A 16,132-nucleotide genomic window follows, 5' to 3' on the forward strand; every position below is an offset into this window, starting at 1 on the left:
ACTACAGCAACTATATGCCAATAAAATGGACAACCTAGAAGGAATGGATAAATTCTTAGAAAAGCACAACCTTCTGAGACTTAATGAGGAAGAAATAGAAAATATAAACAGACAATCACAAGCACTGAAATTGAGACTGTGATTTAAAATCTTCCAGCAAACAAAAGCCCAGGACCAGATGGCTTCACAGGCGAATTCTATCAAACATTTTGAGAAGAGCTAACACCTATCCTTCTCAAACTCTTCCAAAATATAGCAGAGGGAGGAACAGTCCCAAACTCATTCTACGAGACCACCATCACCACGATATCAAAACCAGACAAAGATGTCACAAAGAAAGAAAACTACAGACCAATATCACTGATGAACATAGATGCAAAAATCCTCAACAAAATACTAGCGAACAGAATCCAACAGCACATTAAAAGGATCATACACCATGATCAGGTGGGGTTTATCCCAGCAATGCAAGGATTCTTCAATATACTCAGATCAATAAATGTGATACACCATATTAACAAACTGAAAGAATAAAACCATATGATCATCTCAGTAGATGCAGAAAAAGCTTTTGACAAAATTCAACACCCATTTATGATAAAAACCCTCCAGAAAGTAGGCACAGAGGGAACTTACCTCAACATAATAAAGGCCATATATGACAAACCCACAGCCAACATCGTTCTCAATGCTGAAAAGCTGAAACCATTTCCACTAATATCAGGAACAAGACAAGGTTGCCCATTCTCACTACTATTATTCAACATAGTTTTGGAAGTTTTAGCCACACAATCAGAAAAGAAAGAGAAATAAAAGGAATACAAATTGGAAAAGAAGTAAAATTGTCACTGTTTTTAGATAACATGATACTATACATAGAGAATCCTAAAGGTACTACCAGAAAACTATGAGAGCTAATCAATGAATTTGGTAAAGTAGCAGGATACAAAATTAATGCACAGAAATCTCTTGCATTCCTATACAATAATGATGAAAAATCTGAAAGAGAAATTAAGGAAACACTCCCATTTACCACTGCAACAAAAGGAATAAAATACCTAGGAATAAACCTACCTAAGGAGACAAAAGGCGAGTATGCAGAAAACTATAAGACACTGATGAAAGAAATTAAAGATGATACAAACAGATGGAGAGATATACCATGTTCTTGGATTGGAAGAATGAACATTATGAAAATGATTATACTACCCAAAGCAATCTACAGATTCAATGCAATCCCTATCAAACTACCAATGGCATTTTTCACAGAACTAGAACAAAAAATTTCACAATTTGTATGGAAACACAAAAGACCCCAAATAGCCAAAGCAATCTTGAGAAAGAAAAACAGAGCTGGAGGAATCTGGCTCCCTGACTTCAGACTATACTACAAAGTTATAGTCATCAAGACAGTATGGTACTGGCACAAGAACAGAAATATAGATCAATGGAACAAGATACAAAGCCCAGAGACAAACCCACAAACATATGGTCCCCTTGTGTTTGATAAAGGAGGCAAGAATATACAATGGAGAAAAGACAGCCTCTTCAATAAGTGGTGCTGGGAAAATTGGACAGTTACATGGAAAAGAATGAAATTAGAACACTCCCTAACACTATACACAAAAATAAATTCAAAATGGATTAAAGACATAAATGTAAGGCCAGACACTCTAAAACTCTTAGAGGAAAACATAGGCAGAACACTCTATGACATAAATCACAGCAAGATCCTTTTTGACCCACCTCCTAGAGAAATGGAAATAAAAACAAAAAGAAACAAACGGGACCTAATGAAACTTAAAAGCTTTTTCACTGCAAAGGAAACCATAAACAAGGCAAAAAGACAACCCTCACAATGGGAGAAAATATTTGCAAATGAAACAACTGACAAAGGATTAATCTCCAAAATTTATAAGCAGCTCATGAAGCTCAATATCAAAAAAACAAACAACCCAATCCAAAAATGGGCAGAAGACCTAAATAGACATTTCTCCAAAGAAGATATACAGACTGCCAACAAACACATGAAAGGATGCTCAACATCATTAATCATTACAGAAATGCAAATCAAAACTACAATGAGATATCATCTCACACTGGTCAGAATGGCCATCATCAAAAAATCTACAAACAATAAATGCTGGAGAGGGTGTGGAGAAAAGGAAACCCTCTTGCACTGTGGGTGGGAATGTAAATTGATACAGCCACTATGGAGAACAGTATGGAGGTTCCTTAAAAAACTAAAAATAGAACTACCATATGACCCAGCAATCCCACGACTGGGCATATACCCTGAGAAAACCATAATTCAAAAAGAGTCATGTACCAAAATGTTCATTGCAGCTCTATTTACAATAGCCAGGACATGGAAGCAACTGAAGTGTCCATCAACAGATGATAAAGAAGATGTGGCATATATATACAATGGAATATTACTCAGCCATAAAAAGAAAGGAAATTGAGTTATTTGTAGTGAGGTGGATGGACCTAGAGTCTGTCAAACAGAGTGAAGTAAGTCAAAAAGAGAAAAACAAATACTGTATGCTAACATATATATGGAATCTAAGAAAGGAAAAAGAAAAAAAAAGGTCATGAAGAACCTAGGGGCAAGACGGGAATAAAGACACAGACCTACTAGAGAATGGACTTGAGCATATGGGGAGGGGGAAGGGTAAGCTGTGAGAAGGTGAGAGAGTGGCATGGACATATATACACTACCAAACGTAAAATCGATAGCTAGTGGGAAGCAGCCGCATAGCACAAGGAGATCAGCTCGGTGCTTTGTGACCACCTAGAGGGGTGGGATAGGGAGGGTGGGAGGAAGGGAGACGCAAGAGGGAAGAGATATGGGAACATATGTATATGTATAACTGATTCACTTTGTTATAAAGCAGAAACTAACACATCATTGTAAAGCAATTATACTCCAATAAGGATGTTAAAAAAATAAATAAAATAAAATTTATAGAATACAGATCCTAAATGGGTCAAAAATCTAAATTCACTAGGGTATGTTACTAAACCTAATAGCAGGTTTAGCTGTTGTGACCAAATAAACATATTTCTTTAAAAAGAATTGCAGAACAAAAGATAGATGTATTCTCGAACACTGAAAATATCATTGAACCTTACACTAACCTTGGACGCTGTATACTCTTTGTTGTGTGAGAAAAGTTAACCTCTTTTTACTTAAGTCACTGTGGTTGGATTTCTGTTACATACAAGAAATTAAATTCCATCTAATGAAACATTACTGAAGATATTCAGGTTATACTTGCATATGATCACCATCTATGAGAGTACAACAAAATAATAGTGCTTATTTCTGAATGGAGGAATTGCAGATGATCTTTATTTCTTCTTTATATTTTTCTATATTATCAAAAACTTATAGCCTTAATTGTTGAAATTATCCAGTATCAATGGTAATAATAGCAAGTGTAGCTTATTCATTGAGACCTTTATGCTGTGCTAGATACTGGGGTAAGGACTTCAATGTATTATCTCCTTATCACATTACCTTATTTAATACACACAAATGAAGATGAAAGTTATATATTTAGGTAGGCTAATAAAATTGGAAAATATTTATTTCACTACATATCTGTTTAGCTTATTGTAAATTGAAGTTATTATTATAACTAAATTAACCAAAAGTTTGAGGAGTTTTCATTTCATTTTTTTCATTTTTTCTAAATACCTGAAGGTACTCTCTGGGCTGGTTTTTGCTTAAGTGGTGATCTTGGATTCCATGAAGCATCTACTTTTCTTCTGAATGCTATTGATTGAACAATATGAGACTTTTTATGGTTAAAAATCGTAATCATTGATCTTCTTTCTTTTTCTGTAACTTCTGATAAATGCAAAAAGTAATGTTATTATATAACATTATAAATAGATATGCAGAGTGATTCAAAATAGAATTACTTTTAAAAATGGATTTATCCCATGTTGTATGTGAACATCCTGTCAAAATTAATTTGTAAAAAGTTATTTCCATAGTCTTACAAGTGCTCAATATATGTCCCTCATGTCCCAAGGCACAAATCAATCCTATCGCATCACATTCTAACACATCACCATGGATGATTGAAATTGCAGCTGTGCTACATCCCTTCTTTTCCTCATGGCTATGAGGAAGAAGAGGAATAAACATAAGGTTTTAATATATTCTCATTTAGAAGTTACTCAATTGTAAGTTATTAAGAATGTTCAAATCTGTAGAAAGGTAAGTAGATAGATAGGTAATAAAGAACTTCTGGGTAAAATAGATCTCAAAAAATGTAAAATGTAATGCACTGAGGTTGATTTTTCTTTTTTGTAGCTCATATAAATCAGACATACTAGTTTATCTACAATGTCTAAAAATATATCACATAGAAGTTATTATATATGTTTTAGTATATATATACATACATATTTACAGAATTTCAAAGAATATAACTTTTAGAACTTAAATAGGCCTATGAGACTTAGTCCAATTGTCTCATTTTTGAAATAAAAAATTAAGCGTGCCGGGGGGGTCAGTAAATTGGCATTCAACACATTACTGTCAAAACTAGAATCAAAAGGAGACATTTCCTCATGCTCAGTTAGATGGCCTTTCCTATAAAGTGGTCAACAGACATGAATTCCTAAACTATAGCAAATTTCATACAGCAAAAATTTCAAAAATAAATAATTGAAAAACTTTACAAAGACAATTATTTCCAAAAAAACATCAGCAGTTTAAACCACTGAGTTATAAGACTGACTCTCAAATATTTCTCTGCAAGAAGAGGTGTTCTTACGATTTCTGTCAAGCAGCTCTACTCCTGGAAGGTGGTAGATTGTGTATAAACGGTACAAGTTATATTGGCATAAAGGGTTTTGGTAGAGAGCTGCAAAGAAAGAATCCAAATTAAGATGTCAGGTTTCGAAATCAGTTACATTTATCACTTGATAAAATATGAGAAATTGCAAGCTTAATATAAAACATAACAGTATATAAAGCTCTGCTTCACAGACCAATGGTTTCACCAAACCCTTACTTATTCATCGCAGGACTTACTTTTCCTATCTGTTAAATTCATTCATTCAACAAATATTTTCGGAGTGCTTACTATCTACTAGGAACTGTGCTAGGTGCTGAGGACATATCTTTGACCCAGATCTGTCACAAATGAGGAAACGTTTAACATGTCCGTAAATTAATCAGTAAAGAAAGAACGCAATATCAGCTCTAGAGGGTTCTTGATGCTGCTCTTTATTAAAGTATTTGTTCATTAGTTATCTTCTTCCAGTCTCAAAAGTCACATGGGTGCCTGCGTGGAGATGGGCAGAGTTGTGGCACACTGTTCTATTATAATTTTCTTCCTCGGCTTCACACCATTGCACCTAGTTCAGAACATATAAATGCCAGTAGCAGCTTCAGATCTCAGCAGGAGTAGAGGTGAAGAGATGCGGGTTTTGCATCTCATCTACCTCTGGCCAGGCACAGGGGACTCGGATTTCCTTGTGCGCAGGTGCTAGGATACTTAATGAACCAGGCTGGAGGTGGGAGGCATGCTGATGCGGAAGAGCTCCAGGCACTTCTGACATGACATCCCTTAGGCATCAGCATGTAGGTATATTTTTTAAAATCTTCAGCTAGAAGTTGTATTTTATTTCCATGGAAAAGGTACTTTCCCTATTCTTCTTTAGATAATATTAAACAGGGTTATTTCAATACAATGTGAAATAAAACTCTTATAATTTCCACTTGGATATCTTTAGCTATTGAATTCCACCTACACGTAATTTCTAGAAAATACTCCTGGAAAAGAGGAGAACCACTAGATGGCAGTAGCAGAAAGAGCTCCAGCTTGTGTACAAAAACATCACTCAACAACATGAGGCTCATTTAACGTACATTTAAATCTAGGAGTACTGCTGTAGCATTTGACTAGTTATAAAATACAAAGATGTTTGATAAAAGCATGAAAGTATTAAGCATTAGAAACCCAGAAAAAACTGATGAATATTTATAAAGAAGAGCTTGCAACATAAAGAAGAGGGGGGTCAAGGGGGATGCTTGAAAGACAACAAACTAGATAAAAACTGAAGAAGTTAATCATCTGAATGTTTTCTCTGCAGGCAATAAAATATTCTGATATTTGTTGTATAAACACAAACTTTTCTGGCTAATAAAATCGTTATAGGTAGCTATTCGCTGTGGAAAACATGAGCTTTAGAGGGACTTAAAGCAGGCAATGGAAGACACCTGGTGCATAAGAAACAAAAGTTATAAGAGGAAAGGCAAAAAAGAAAATGTAGAGCCAGGGGCAACAAGAAAATTTAAAAGAAAGGAAATATGTATGTATTGGGGGAAATGAGAGGAAAAATGAAATGGATATTTTTCAAGATTTCTTAAGTGACAAAACTGGTTTGAATTTTAATCTCAAAAGAGAAGGAATTTAAAGTGGTAGCAAATAATTATAACTACAGGACAGGGAATAGAACGGATGTATACTAAACCAGTAATAAGGATAGATTTTAAAAGATCCACAGGGATCATACCTTGTAGTTTGAGCCAGACAAAGAAGAAAAAAGGTCACCCTTCAAGGGTATAAAAGCAAAACACGGCCTCCCCTGGCGGCGCAGTGGTTGGGAGTCCACCTGCCGATGCAGGGGACACGGGTTCGTGCCCCGGTCCGGGAGGATCCCACGTGCCGCGGAGCGGCTGGGCCCGTGAGCCGTGGCCGCTGAGCCTGCGCGTCCGGAGCCTGTGATCCGCAACGGGAGAGGCCACAACAGTGAGAGGCCCGCGTACCGCAAAAAAAAAAAAAAAAAAAAGCCAAACGCAATTGTTTTTTGCAGTGGCCTCTCCCGCTGCAGAGCACAGGCTCCGGACGCGCAGGCTCAGCGGCCATGGCTCACGGGCCCAGCCGCTCCGCGGCATGTGGGATCTTCCTGTACCTGTGCACGAACCCGCGTCCCCTGCATCGGCAGACGGACTCTCAACCACCGCACCACCAGGGAAGCCCATCAAAAGACAGTTCTTTTTAATGAGAGTTCAGGAGGGAGAAAAATTCACAGATGCTTTAGTGCAGAAGTCTGCTCTGTGGTTACTGTCTTGGAGAATAACATCTGACACCTCATAACACTATCCTACATTATAGCAGCTGGGAGTAGAGTCTGCCTTTGCATATGATGTTAATGGAAAATGTACCAACATCTTTCAATGATGTTTACTTTTAGGATACACTTCATATTCTCTTTTCCCTCTGAGAACACTACTATTTCATTTCTTTTCTTGGTTTTTCTTCCTAGTGCTTAAATAACTGCTTTACGTAAATTTTAAAACTTCTGGCTTCAGCTAAACAAATCACCAAATTTGGATTTACTACTATTACATTACTTATTAAAAAGGTGTCATAATACTAAAAACTTGATGCACTTATTGTGGTTCAACATTCATCTCATCATAAAATAAAATCTAAATGACAGCAAGTCAGAAAACTGGGCTATTAAGCCTAGTCGCTGACTAAATTAACTTTAAAAAATAATTAGAATTAAATAATTTTAAAAGAATTTCATTTTTATTATTCTTCACTTTTTTTTTCTTACTCTTAAATGTTAGAAGGAAGCAATCTTATTTTGAATTATCTTTTTTCCCCTCTATACTATTAAGCATTTAACATTTTGGATTTATGAGGTTTGGATTGATGCTACTAAAATTACCATAAATAAAGTTTCTAAGATATGATATTCGTTTCCTGTGTCTGAAAGTTCTGAAAACCTTCTATGATGTATGGGTACATTCCTTTAGAAACTATGAAGCGAAATTGTTTACACTTTCACTTTCAATAGGCTAATACTATTTAATCCACCTTCCCTCTAGGCTACTTATAGAGTACACCTTGGTGGCGCCAGCACTGTCTTGCTTATCTTAATTTGGGATTCTGAGTCTAAGCAATTTACATTTACCCAATAATATAGCAAAATGTTTCTACTACCTTACTGCACAAGCTTGAGTTACATGAGTCACATGTGTGAAGCTACTTCTTACTGAAACAGAAGAGGGAAAAAAAGTCATCAAAATAATTGGCTCCAGTTAATTTTTTTTTAACTTTTAAGGCAAAATTTAAAATCACCATTTAAATGAACCTGGATGTTTTTTAGACCACCTTTGAAGAAAGTTGATGTAATTAATAATGTACCAACATATCCGTTTTAATAGATAGGAAAATGATGTAGAGGATTTAAAAGCAGTTCCATCTGTGCCCATACAGAACAGCCTGTGGAAAGAAGCTCAACTGTCAATGATCAGACAGAGGTTCTGGCTCAAGGTTACTTAGTAAGGTCAGCATCTCCATTGTTACCATCTCATTTTAACTAAAATCTCTGGGCCACAGCACACCACATGATTGTACTGAATATGGAAATGATCCCTGATTTTTAAAAGGCAAACCTGGACTAAAGCAAGAGTTAGGAGAGTGAGGGATGCTGTTTCAAGACAAACAGCAGTGAAAGACCCAGTTGGCTCTTTTTATTGAGTGGACTGTTCTCTTGTGTTGTTTGGGAGGAGTGGTCCCACCTTGAGGGGCATTTCAGGGTAAAGAGTCTCAGATGAAGAGACCACTGAGACCATAGTCCCACGCTGACCTCTCAGCATCCCTCTTCACTCCCTGGCTATTTGCCATCAGCAGTGGACTGCGGCCAAATGAGGAAAGGCAGGACGTGCTTAAGAGCAGAATCTGTAAAAAATGGAGACCTTCTCTTTGAAAGGGGCACTTCCTGTCTCCAAGGGTGAATCCTTAAGTCTCTGCTAGGAAGCAAGTCTTAACAATTACGGAATGTAGGAGTTCAAGTATACTTTCTAATACTGGAGCTTAATGCAACATAGAGAAAATTTGAGAAAAATGAGGAGACTAAAGATTTAGGAACAGGAGAATGGGTTAAGTATTTTGTTGCTGTTGTCGGTGGTGTTTTTTCTCTCTGTGCTGGGAAAGAGGCAGGGAGACTGAAGTTTAGTGAAAGTCCACAGCCACAAGCAAATCTTTGACACATGCAGATTTAGAAAGAGTTTGGAGGAGGGAAGGGAAGAGGAAAATGGAGCCAGAGGGGGAGGGTGTGGAAAGGTAGTCTGCCTGGAGAGAAAAGGTGTGGCCCTCCTGACTCAACCTGGAAGTCAGGAATTCCAGTTTGTAGGACCTCACACTCTGCAGCTGGTTTTAGGCCTCCCTGAAGTTCCCAGCCACGTGTATACTGGGTAATCTCTTGGCAGTTCTCCTCATTGCCAGTGGAGGGTGCAATGCTGAAATAGGTTAGAGGTTTACCCTCCAGGCTATTTTCTCACCCTATGAAGAGCTGTAATTGAAGTGGAATAATAATAATAATATTTTAGCATTTTAAACAGTTTTATAACTTGAGAAGTTTTAACACTTGAAAATACATGGGGGACTTCCCTGGTGGCGCAGTGGTTAAGAATCCGCCTGCCAATGCAGGGAACAGGGTTCGAGCCCTGGTCTGGGAAGATCCCACATGCCACGGAGCAACTAAGCCTGTGAGCCACAACTACTGAGCCCACGTGCCACAACTACTGAAACCGACGCACCTAGAGCCCGTGTTGCACAACAAGAGAAGCCACCGCAATGAATAGCCCATGTACCGCAACAGAGTAGCCCCCACTCTTCGCAACTAGAGAAAGCCCACGTGCAGCAACAAAGACCGAAGACCCAACACACCCAAAATTAAATAAATAAATTAATAAATTTATATAGTTTTTAAATACATGGATTTCTTATTGTAGATAATGAGCTGAATCTAATCTGTGATTGCAAAGGAGGTTCATAGGAACGTAATCAGGGGACATTACTGCACAATATAATTAGTAGCTAGTAAATGCCAGCATTTTTTTCTTAATTTTTTAAAATTTATTTTTGGCTGCATTGGGTCTTCGTTGCTGCGCACAGACTTTCTCTAGTTGCAGCGAGCAGGGGCTACTCTTTGTTGTGGTGCCCAAGCTTCTCACTGTGGTGGCTTCTCGTTGCGGAGCTCGGGCTCTAGGCGTGCAGGCTTCAGTATTTGTGGCATGTAGGCTCAGTAGTTGTGGCTCGTGGGCTTAGTTGCTCCACAGCATGTGGGATCTTCCTGGACCAGGGCTCAAACCCGTGTCCCCTGCATTGGCAGGTGGATTCCCAACCACTGTGCCACCAGGGAAGTCCACCAACACTTTTTTGTATAATATCTTTAACCAAAATAGGGCAAGGGTTCAAAATGTGCATATTTGCTACCAAAAATTTTCAGAAAATGCATTTTTGGGTAACCTGATGCAGCATTTTCTCCATTTCAAAAAATGATCCCTCTACAAGATTCTCAGTTGGAACAATTTATAGTCACTATGATTTTAAATAGAGGTCATTTAAAATGTTGTGACAGGCAATGATATGGACCTTATACTACCAGGCTGACCTAATAGCCTTTCAGAGAACTAGAAAAGGCACTCCTGCACCCCACCTCAGGGCTGACACCATTCTGCGCCCACACACACGGCTGGTAAGGCAGGCAAGGGCTGAATTTCAGACTCCACTTACCCCCCCTGCCACCAGGCACTTTTGTTTAAGGCATAACACTGTTGACTATGATGGGGCAACCTTGATGGCTAACCTCCAAATCTTACATTGTAAAATAAGCTTGCTTAAATTATTCAGTTCTTACATTTAGCAAATTGTCCAATTAGTTTTGCATCGAGCCCCCTCAGTTCTGTAAGAAATATTTAGGCTGAGAGTTACAAAACTATAAGCTCCGTAAAGGTCTAGGTAGGGTCTTTCTTGTTTACTTTTGTATCTCCATCTATTAGTGTCCTTAGTGAATGCATGATAAATATTTATTGAATGAATGACTGATAAACAGAAGAAACAAGGCACGAGTTTAAGTTTCAACATTCCTTAGTCTGGTTAAAGCTCTGAGCCCTGCATTTCTACCATTAAAGAGGGAATAATTCTAATCACATCATTGGATTGCTATGAAGATTTAAATGAGAATATAATGAGAAAGCATTTTCTCAACATTCAAACATGTTATTATAATTATTATTCAAAATGTCCGTTTTTTGAAAATCTATTTACCAATCGGCAGAATTTCTAGACTGTGTGCATCTTAATTCATTATCTAATTTACATAAACCATAATAAAACAATTTTTTGTTGTTACTCCTTCAAACCAATTAATGCTTTACAGAGTTAGCTTAATATTTGAAGCAATCCTGAGAGGTAGTTATTAGCCCATTTTACAGAAAAATGAAGGTAAGAGAGAGTTCAAGATCTAGTATAACCAGTCTTTTAATCATTTAAAGACATTTTAAGCATTTGTTCAGCACAGAAAAGCCAGGTAATTCAAATATGCAGGCCAATCCTGATAAGTCTTTCACAGACCTTATCACGTCACAAAAATGAGCATTAAATTCCTTAGAACTTGGGGTACTTTTAATAGTTGGGTTTAAAGAATCTTACCTATAAGAACTTAAATCATTTCTCCTTAATATAGTAGGTATAACTGATTAACACTCAAAATATTTGAAAATTTTAATAACTATGTATTGAGCTGGTTAGAAGCTCCACCATCAACACCACTTTACACATATTCAAAACACTATCTTTGGCAATTCTGAGAAATGAATAGAAAATAAATAGGAAAAAACCATCTATTTTATGACCTTGTATAAAGAAGTCTACAAACTCTGAGGTTTGAAAACCCCTTCACTGCTCTGAGTCTTTTCCCTTGGTCCTCCTAGAACCATTTGTTCTGAATTGCAATCGTGTACCAGTTTATTTACCCTTCGACACTATAAGCTTAAAAACAAACAAACCAACTGAACAACTATAAACTTATTGAGAGTAGGAACTGTGTATTATCTATTTTTCCAACCCACCTCACACCTTCTTCAAATACTGAGGTCAGTTCCTTGCTGGGTGCGATTTATATATATATGAATTGTTTGCTGTTCACCCAATAGGAAGATTACATTAAAACGTGCTCTTTTTTTTAGTGTAGGGGGAGGGAGTGTCAGTTTTACTAATACAATTCACATATCACACGGTTCACTAATTTTAAGTATACAATTCATGGTTTTTAGTATATTCATAGAATTGTGCAACCATCACCACGTTCAATTTTAGAACATTTTCATCACCCTGAAAAGAAACCCCAGACTGTGACTCCCCAGACCCTCATCCCCCCAGCACTGGGCAGCCACTATTTAAAAACAGTTACCTCTCAGTGTTGCTGTCTGGATAGATGTGCCCATTCTGGACATTTATATAAATAGATGGAATCATATAATATGTGCTAAAACTGCCTTTAGAGGTAAAACCAAAAACACAGATTTAAACATGTACCTCCTCTCTTTTTGCTTTCATCATTTCCATTTGGCATGCCATATCATTTCACAAAAATTGTTTTTCTACCTGTTGTTCTTTCAAAAATGTATTATTAAAAAGAAAAAGATCTAGTCTTGTTTTCTGGAAACTAAGTAGTTTTGTTATAAACACTGATCTAATTTAAATTCAAAGAATGAAAAAATGTCCTGTGTTATCACTATTTTAAGTTATGGCTATATAAAAGTGCAAATTAATACTTAGGGTCTTCAGATTTAGCATTCCCTTTAATTCCTTTACTGTTGCCTCAATGTTTGTTAACTCATTGTGGTGCAGCAGGAGTATATGCAACGAATGCAAAGAGTGCAGGCCTAAAAGAAATTAAAATATTTGTATAAGATTTTAAACATTTTTAATGCTAATTAAACATGCTACCTAAGCAAAAGCAAATACATGACATCTGGTGAAGGGAGGAATTATTAATAATATGATGAATTTTCATTAAGAATACAACAAAGCATAACAATTCAAATAAGTGACTGTAATTTGGGAATATAGAGCCAATTTCTTTCCACTGTTTTTTTTTTCTGTAGCAATGATTTTGTCTGATTCTGAAGGGGTTGTATTCGTTATCCTTATTTTGTTTGTTTTGTTTTGCCAATGTTGCTTAGTTTATAGTGCCCATCCAGGAAATGGTTATTCAAATCAGTATCTCCCCCAAACTGCTCAACTAAATATTTTCTTTACACAATGGGAAGCCAAATATTCCTATCATCTTATTGATTCCAAATTGCACATGTTCCCACATTTTTAACATAAGTGAAAGTGTGTTGTATCTTTGCAATAACGACATCATAGTTGAATTGGCAAGGTTTCCTTTCTTCATGGAACAAGGAATCATACTGGATCTCAAAATTTACGATATTTCAATTCTGCAGCATGTAATACAGAAGAAAAATGTTTTGTACCATACTTCTTTGTATCTCATGATCCTAGTATATCATGTACTTTTATACCAGGCTTGAAATTGTCAGTTTAGAGATTGTTGCAGGTACAAAATTAACTCAGAGTGAAACAGAAATTTGGCTGGGAAAAATTACAGCCTGTAAAAATATTTAGAACTATTTATGAAGTCATTATTTTTTATTAATGCTCCCAAACATTAAAATTTGCTTCCACAATATCTAGTTTGTGTCCAACTGTGCAGTAGAATGGCAAAATTTCTATGCTAAAAAAAGATTCTTTTACATCTTGAATAAGATACATGACAATATTGAGCTAAAACCATAATCAAACAGCACATCTTAAAATGAAATGTACACAAGAACATTAAAAAATAACAGCTTCCATCATATATTTTCAACAGAAATGTTAAAACAGATTATTGCATGCCATGAGCAATACCATAGTTGAAAGTTATTATTTAATTGAAAATCAATTCAATCAAAAGACAAAATTTAAGACATACCTTGTATATCAAATATTGCATTGTTGTTTAGGTATAGTTCTGCCAGACAATAGTTTCTAGTTATAAATGTTATTCCATGGAGCTGAAAATGAGAGTTAGAGAACAATATTCTTTCTACAATAATTACATGTAATTACATACAGATATAAAAATTTAATAAGAACCATAGAAGTTCAGCGTTTGCTGTTTTTATTAATTATGTGCAACCTTTTGATCTGGGCCATGAGTTTATGTCTGGATTGTCTTTGAAGATACGTATGATAAAAAGGGTGCTTTTAGCTAACTTAATACTCGAACTTCTCTTACCACGTCTCCACCAAACTCCCTGAAAGGTTTTCAAAGCCTCTGGAATCTGGCCTATCCTTTTGCTCTCACAACCTTCCCTACATTTCTCTGCCCTATAGTCACATTGGATTTGGCTCCATATATCCACTAATTCACCATCACATATTATTAAGTGCCTATTATGTGCCAAGGGCTCTCTCCTCCGATAATGCTGAATCGTTTCTGCATCTGTGTATGAGTCACGATTTCTCTTTGCCTGCACGGCTTTTCCTCCTGGTACATTTCTGATTATTCTTAAAGGAACTGCCCTAGGCTGGCAAGGCCTATCCAACCATGCCTGAGCAGGCTGCCTCAAGAAGTTTCCACTGCTCCAGGGATTTGCTGAGACCGTTCTTTGATCTCTTTGCATCTCACTGCTGTCTTCTTGCTCTGTTTTGACCCACTTTTTGTTTCTCTAAACTTCCACCTGCTCCAGCATTTTAAGTCAGATCTCCTGAGAGATGGTCTAATTCTGCAGTCAATGCTCTACCTCCCCTCCCCAAGCTCTACCTCCGAGATTGTCTAATTCTGAATTCCCTTTCTTTATGCCCCAGTCTATGAACCATCTCCTCTTCTCAGGCTCACTGTCCTTTGGGTCAACAGATCTCAGCTTAGCCGAGGACTCTGTAATCTGACCACACAGGATGTCAGTGCTAACAGCTCAACCAGCCACCATCCCCAAGGAGAAGACAAGGCACAGAATAATCCTGTTACTTTACAGCTCATCTTTTTTTAAATAAGGCCTTTCCTGACAACCCCCATGCCCATGAATCTTCCTTTTCTTGTCCACATCCAACACCTCCTATGACTTGTGCAATTACTTGATCACTAGTTTTGTGTCTTCCTTAAGGAAAGAAACGATGTTTCTTCAGTCTGTTGTCCTTCCCACCTCTCCATTCTCCTAATGATATGGTGAAGCTGCATCTTGCTTTTAAAGTTAGATTAGAAATTCGGTGTACTGTAAGAATTGAAAATAGTCAAAACGCTCTTGAAAATTCCTCAAATGCACCATTAAAGTACATGGTAGGAGTATTTAAACTGAATTCAGAAATGTTTCTGTTGCCCTGCAAGGAGAATCCCACTACTTTTTTAAAAATACTGACTTTATAACCTCAATAGAAATTGACAGATTTGTTTGAGTTATGAGGATGAGGCATGGTAGAGTCTTAACGTGGGGCTGGTATGTTCTAAAAGCAGCCCTTAAGTTAAATGTAACAAGGCTAAATTTACTGCTTAATACAGGATCTAGCAGGGAGAAGAATCATATGAAATAGTTATTGATCAAGTGCTTCCTAATTTATATATACAGAAATATATGCTTATGATTGTAAATTAGTTTCACATGTTTATTAAAGCCTATCACAGTAACTACTGTCATCAGTTAAATAGAACTGTTTTGACCTTTGATTGGTTGATTCAGATAGACAGATGCCAACCTGTCTGATTTAGTGAGGATTTATTGGAAATTTTACTCATGCCCTCTTGTATCTCAGAAAAGCTATTTTAGATTTGTAATCAAAGTTTGAAAATGGGTTTCTTTAGTGAATTGTCTTTAATTTTTTCTTATATTTGTAACAGTCACAAATTATGAAGCTATAAAAGGCACATGTGCTGCTCATCTCATTGTCTCACAGTCTCATCTGTACCTAATTATGTGAGCACTCATGCAGGAGAACCACCAGTAACTGCACTTCAGCTTTGTTAAGTCACAAAAGGAGCCATGTTTCCCCCAGGTAGGAGAGACCCTTCAACACAGTGAGGGGTGGGTCCCAGTTGGCTTCATATCCCTTTCTACTCTTCCTGCTGGCCTCCTGACAGCAACTCACTACCTTCCATCCACTCCCTGATCTAATGAGAGCCACACCTAACATCAGCCTAGAAAGAGAACACCAGGGCAAACCACGACTTTTTCTTCTCTCTTTTTTCCCAGTTGCCTGCTCAACCACACATTAACAGAACATTCTAATTAGTTGAGGTTTTAATTTCTCTTGCGTTACAC

General features: G+C 36.9%; 1 protein-coding gene across 1 annotated transcript in view; it reads right to left on the reverse strand.

Annotated features, from left to right (window-relative positions):
* Nucleotides 1–16,132, reverse strand: part of LRRC72 (leucine rich repeat containing 72) — a 40,928-nt gene that overhangs the window by 8,637 nt on the left and 16,159 nt on the right. Inside the window, exons 4-7 of the mRNA XM_065884267.1 lie at nucleotides 13,810–13,891; nucleotides 12,602–12,712; nucleotides 4,794–4,883; nucleotides 3,704–3,856 (exon numbers count right to left, since the gene is read on the reverse strand). Of these exons, the coding sequence (XP_065740339.1) occupies nucleotides 3,704–3,856; nucleotides 4,794–4,883; nucleotides 12,602–12,712; nucleotides 13,810–13,891 (436 nt within the window). The remainder of the gene's footprint in view (nucleotides 1–3,703; nucleotides 3,857–4,793; nucleotides 4,884–12,601; nucleotides 12,713–13,809; nucleotides 13,892–16,132) is intronic.

Source organism: Phocoena phocoena, chromosome 9 (assembly GCF_963924675.1).
Source record: "Phocoena phocoena chromosome 9, mPhoPho1.1, whole genome shotgun sequence".
NCBI lineage: Eukaryota > Metazoa > Chordata > Mammalia > Artiodactyla > Phocoenidae > Phocoena > Phocoena phocoena.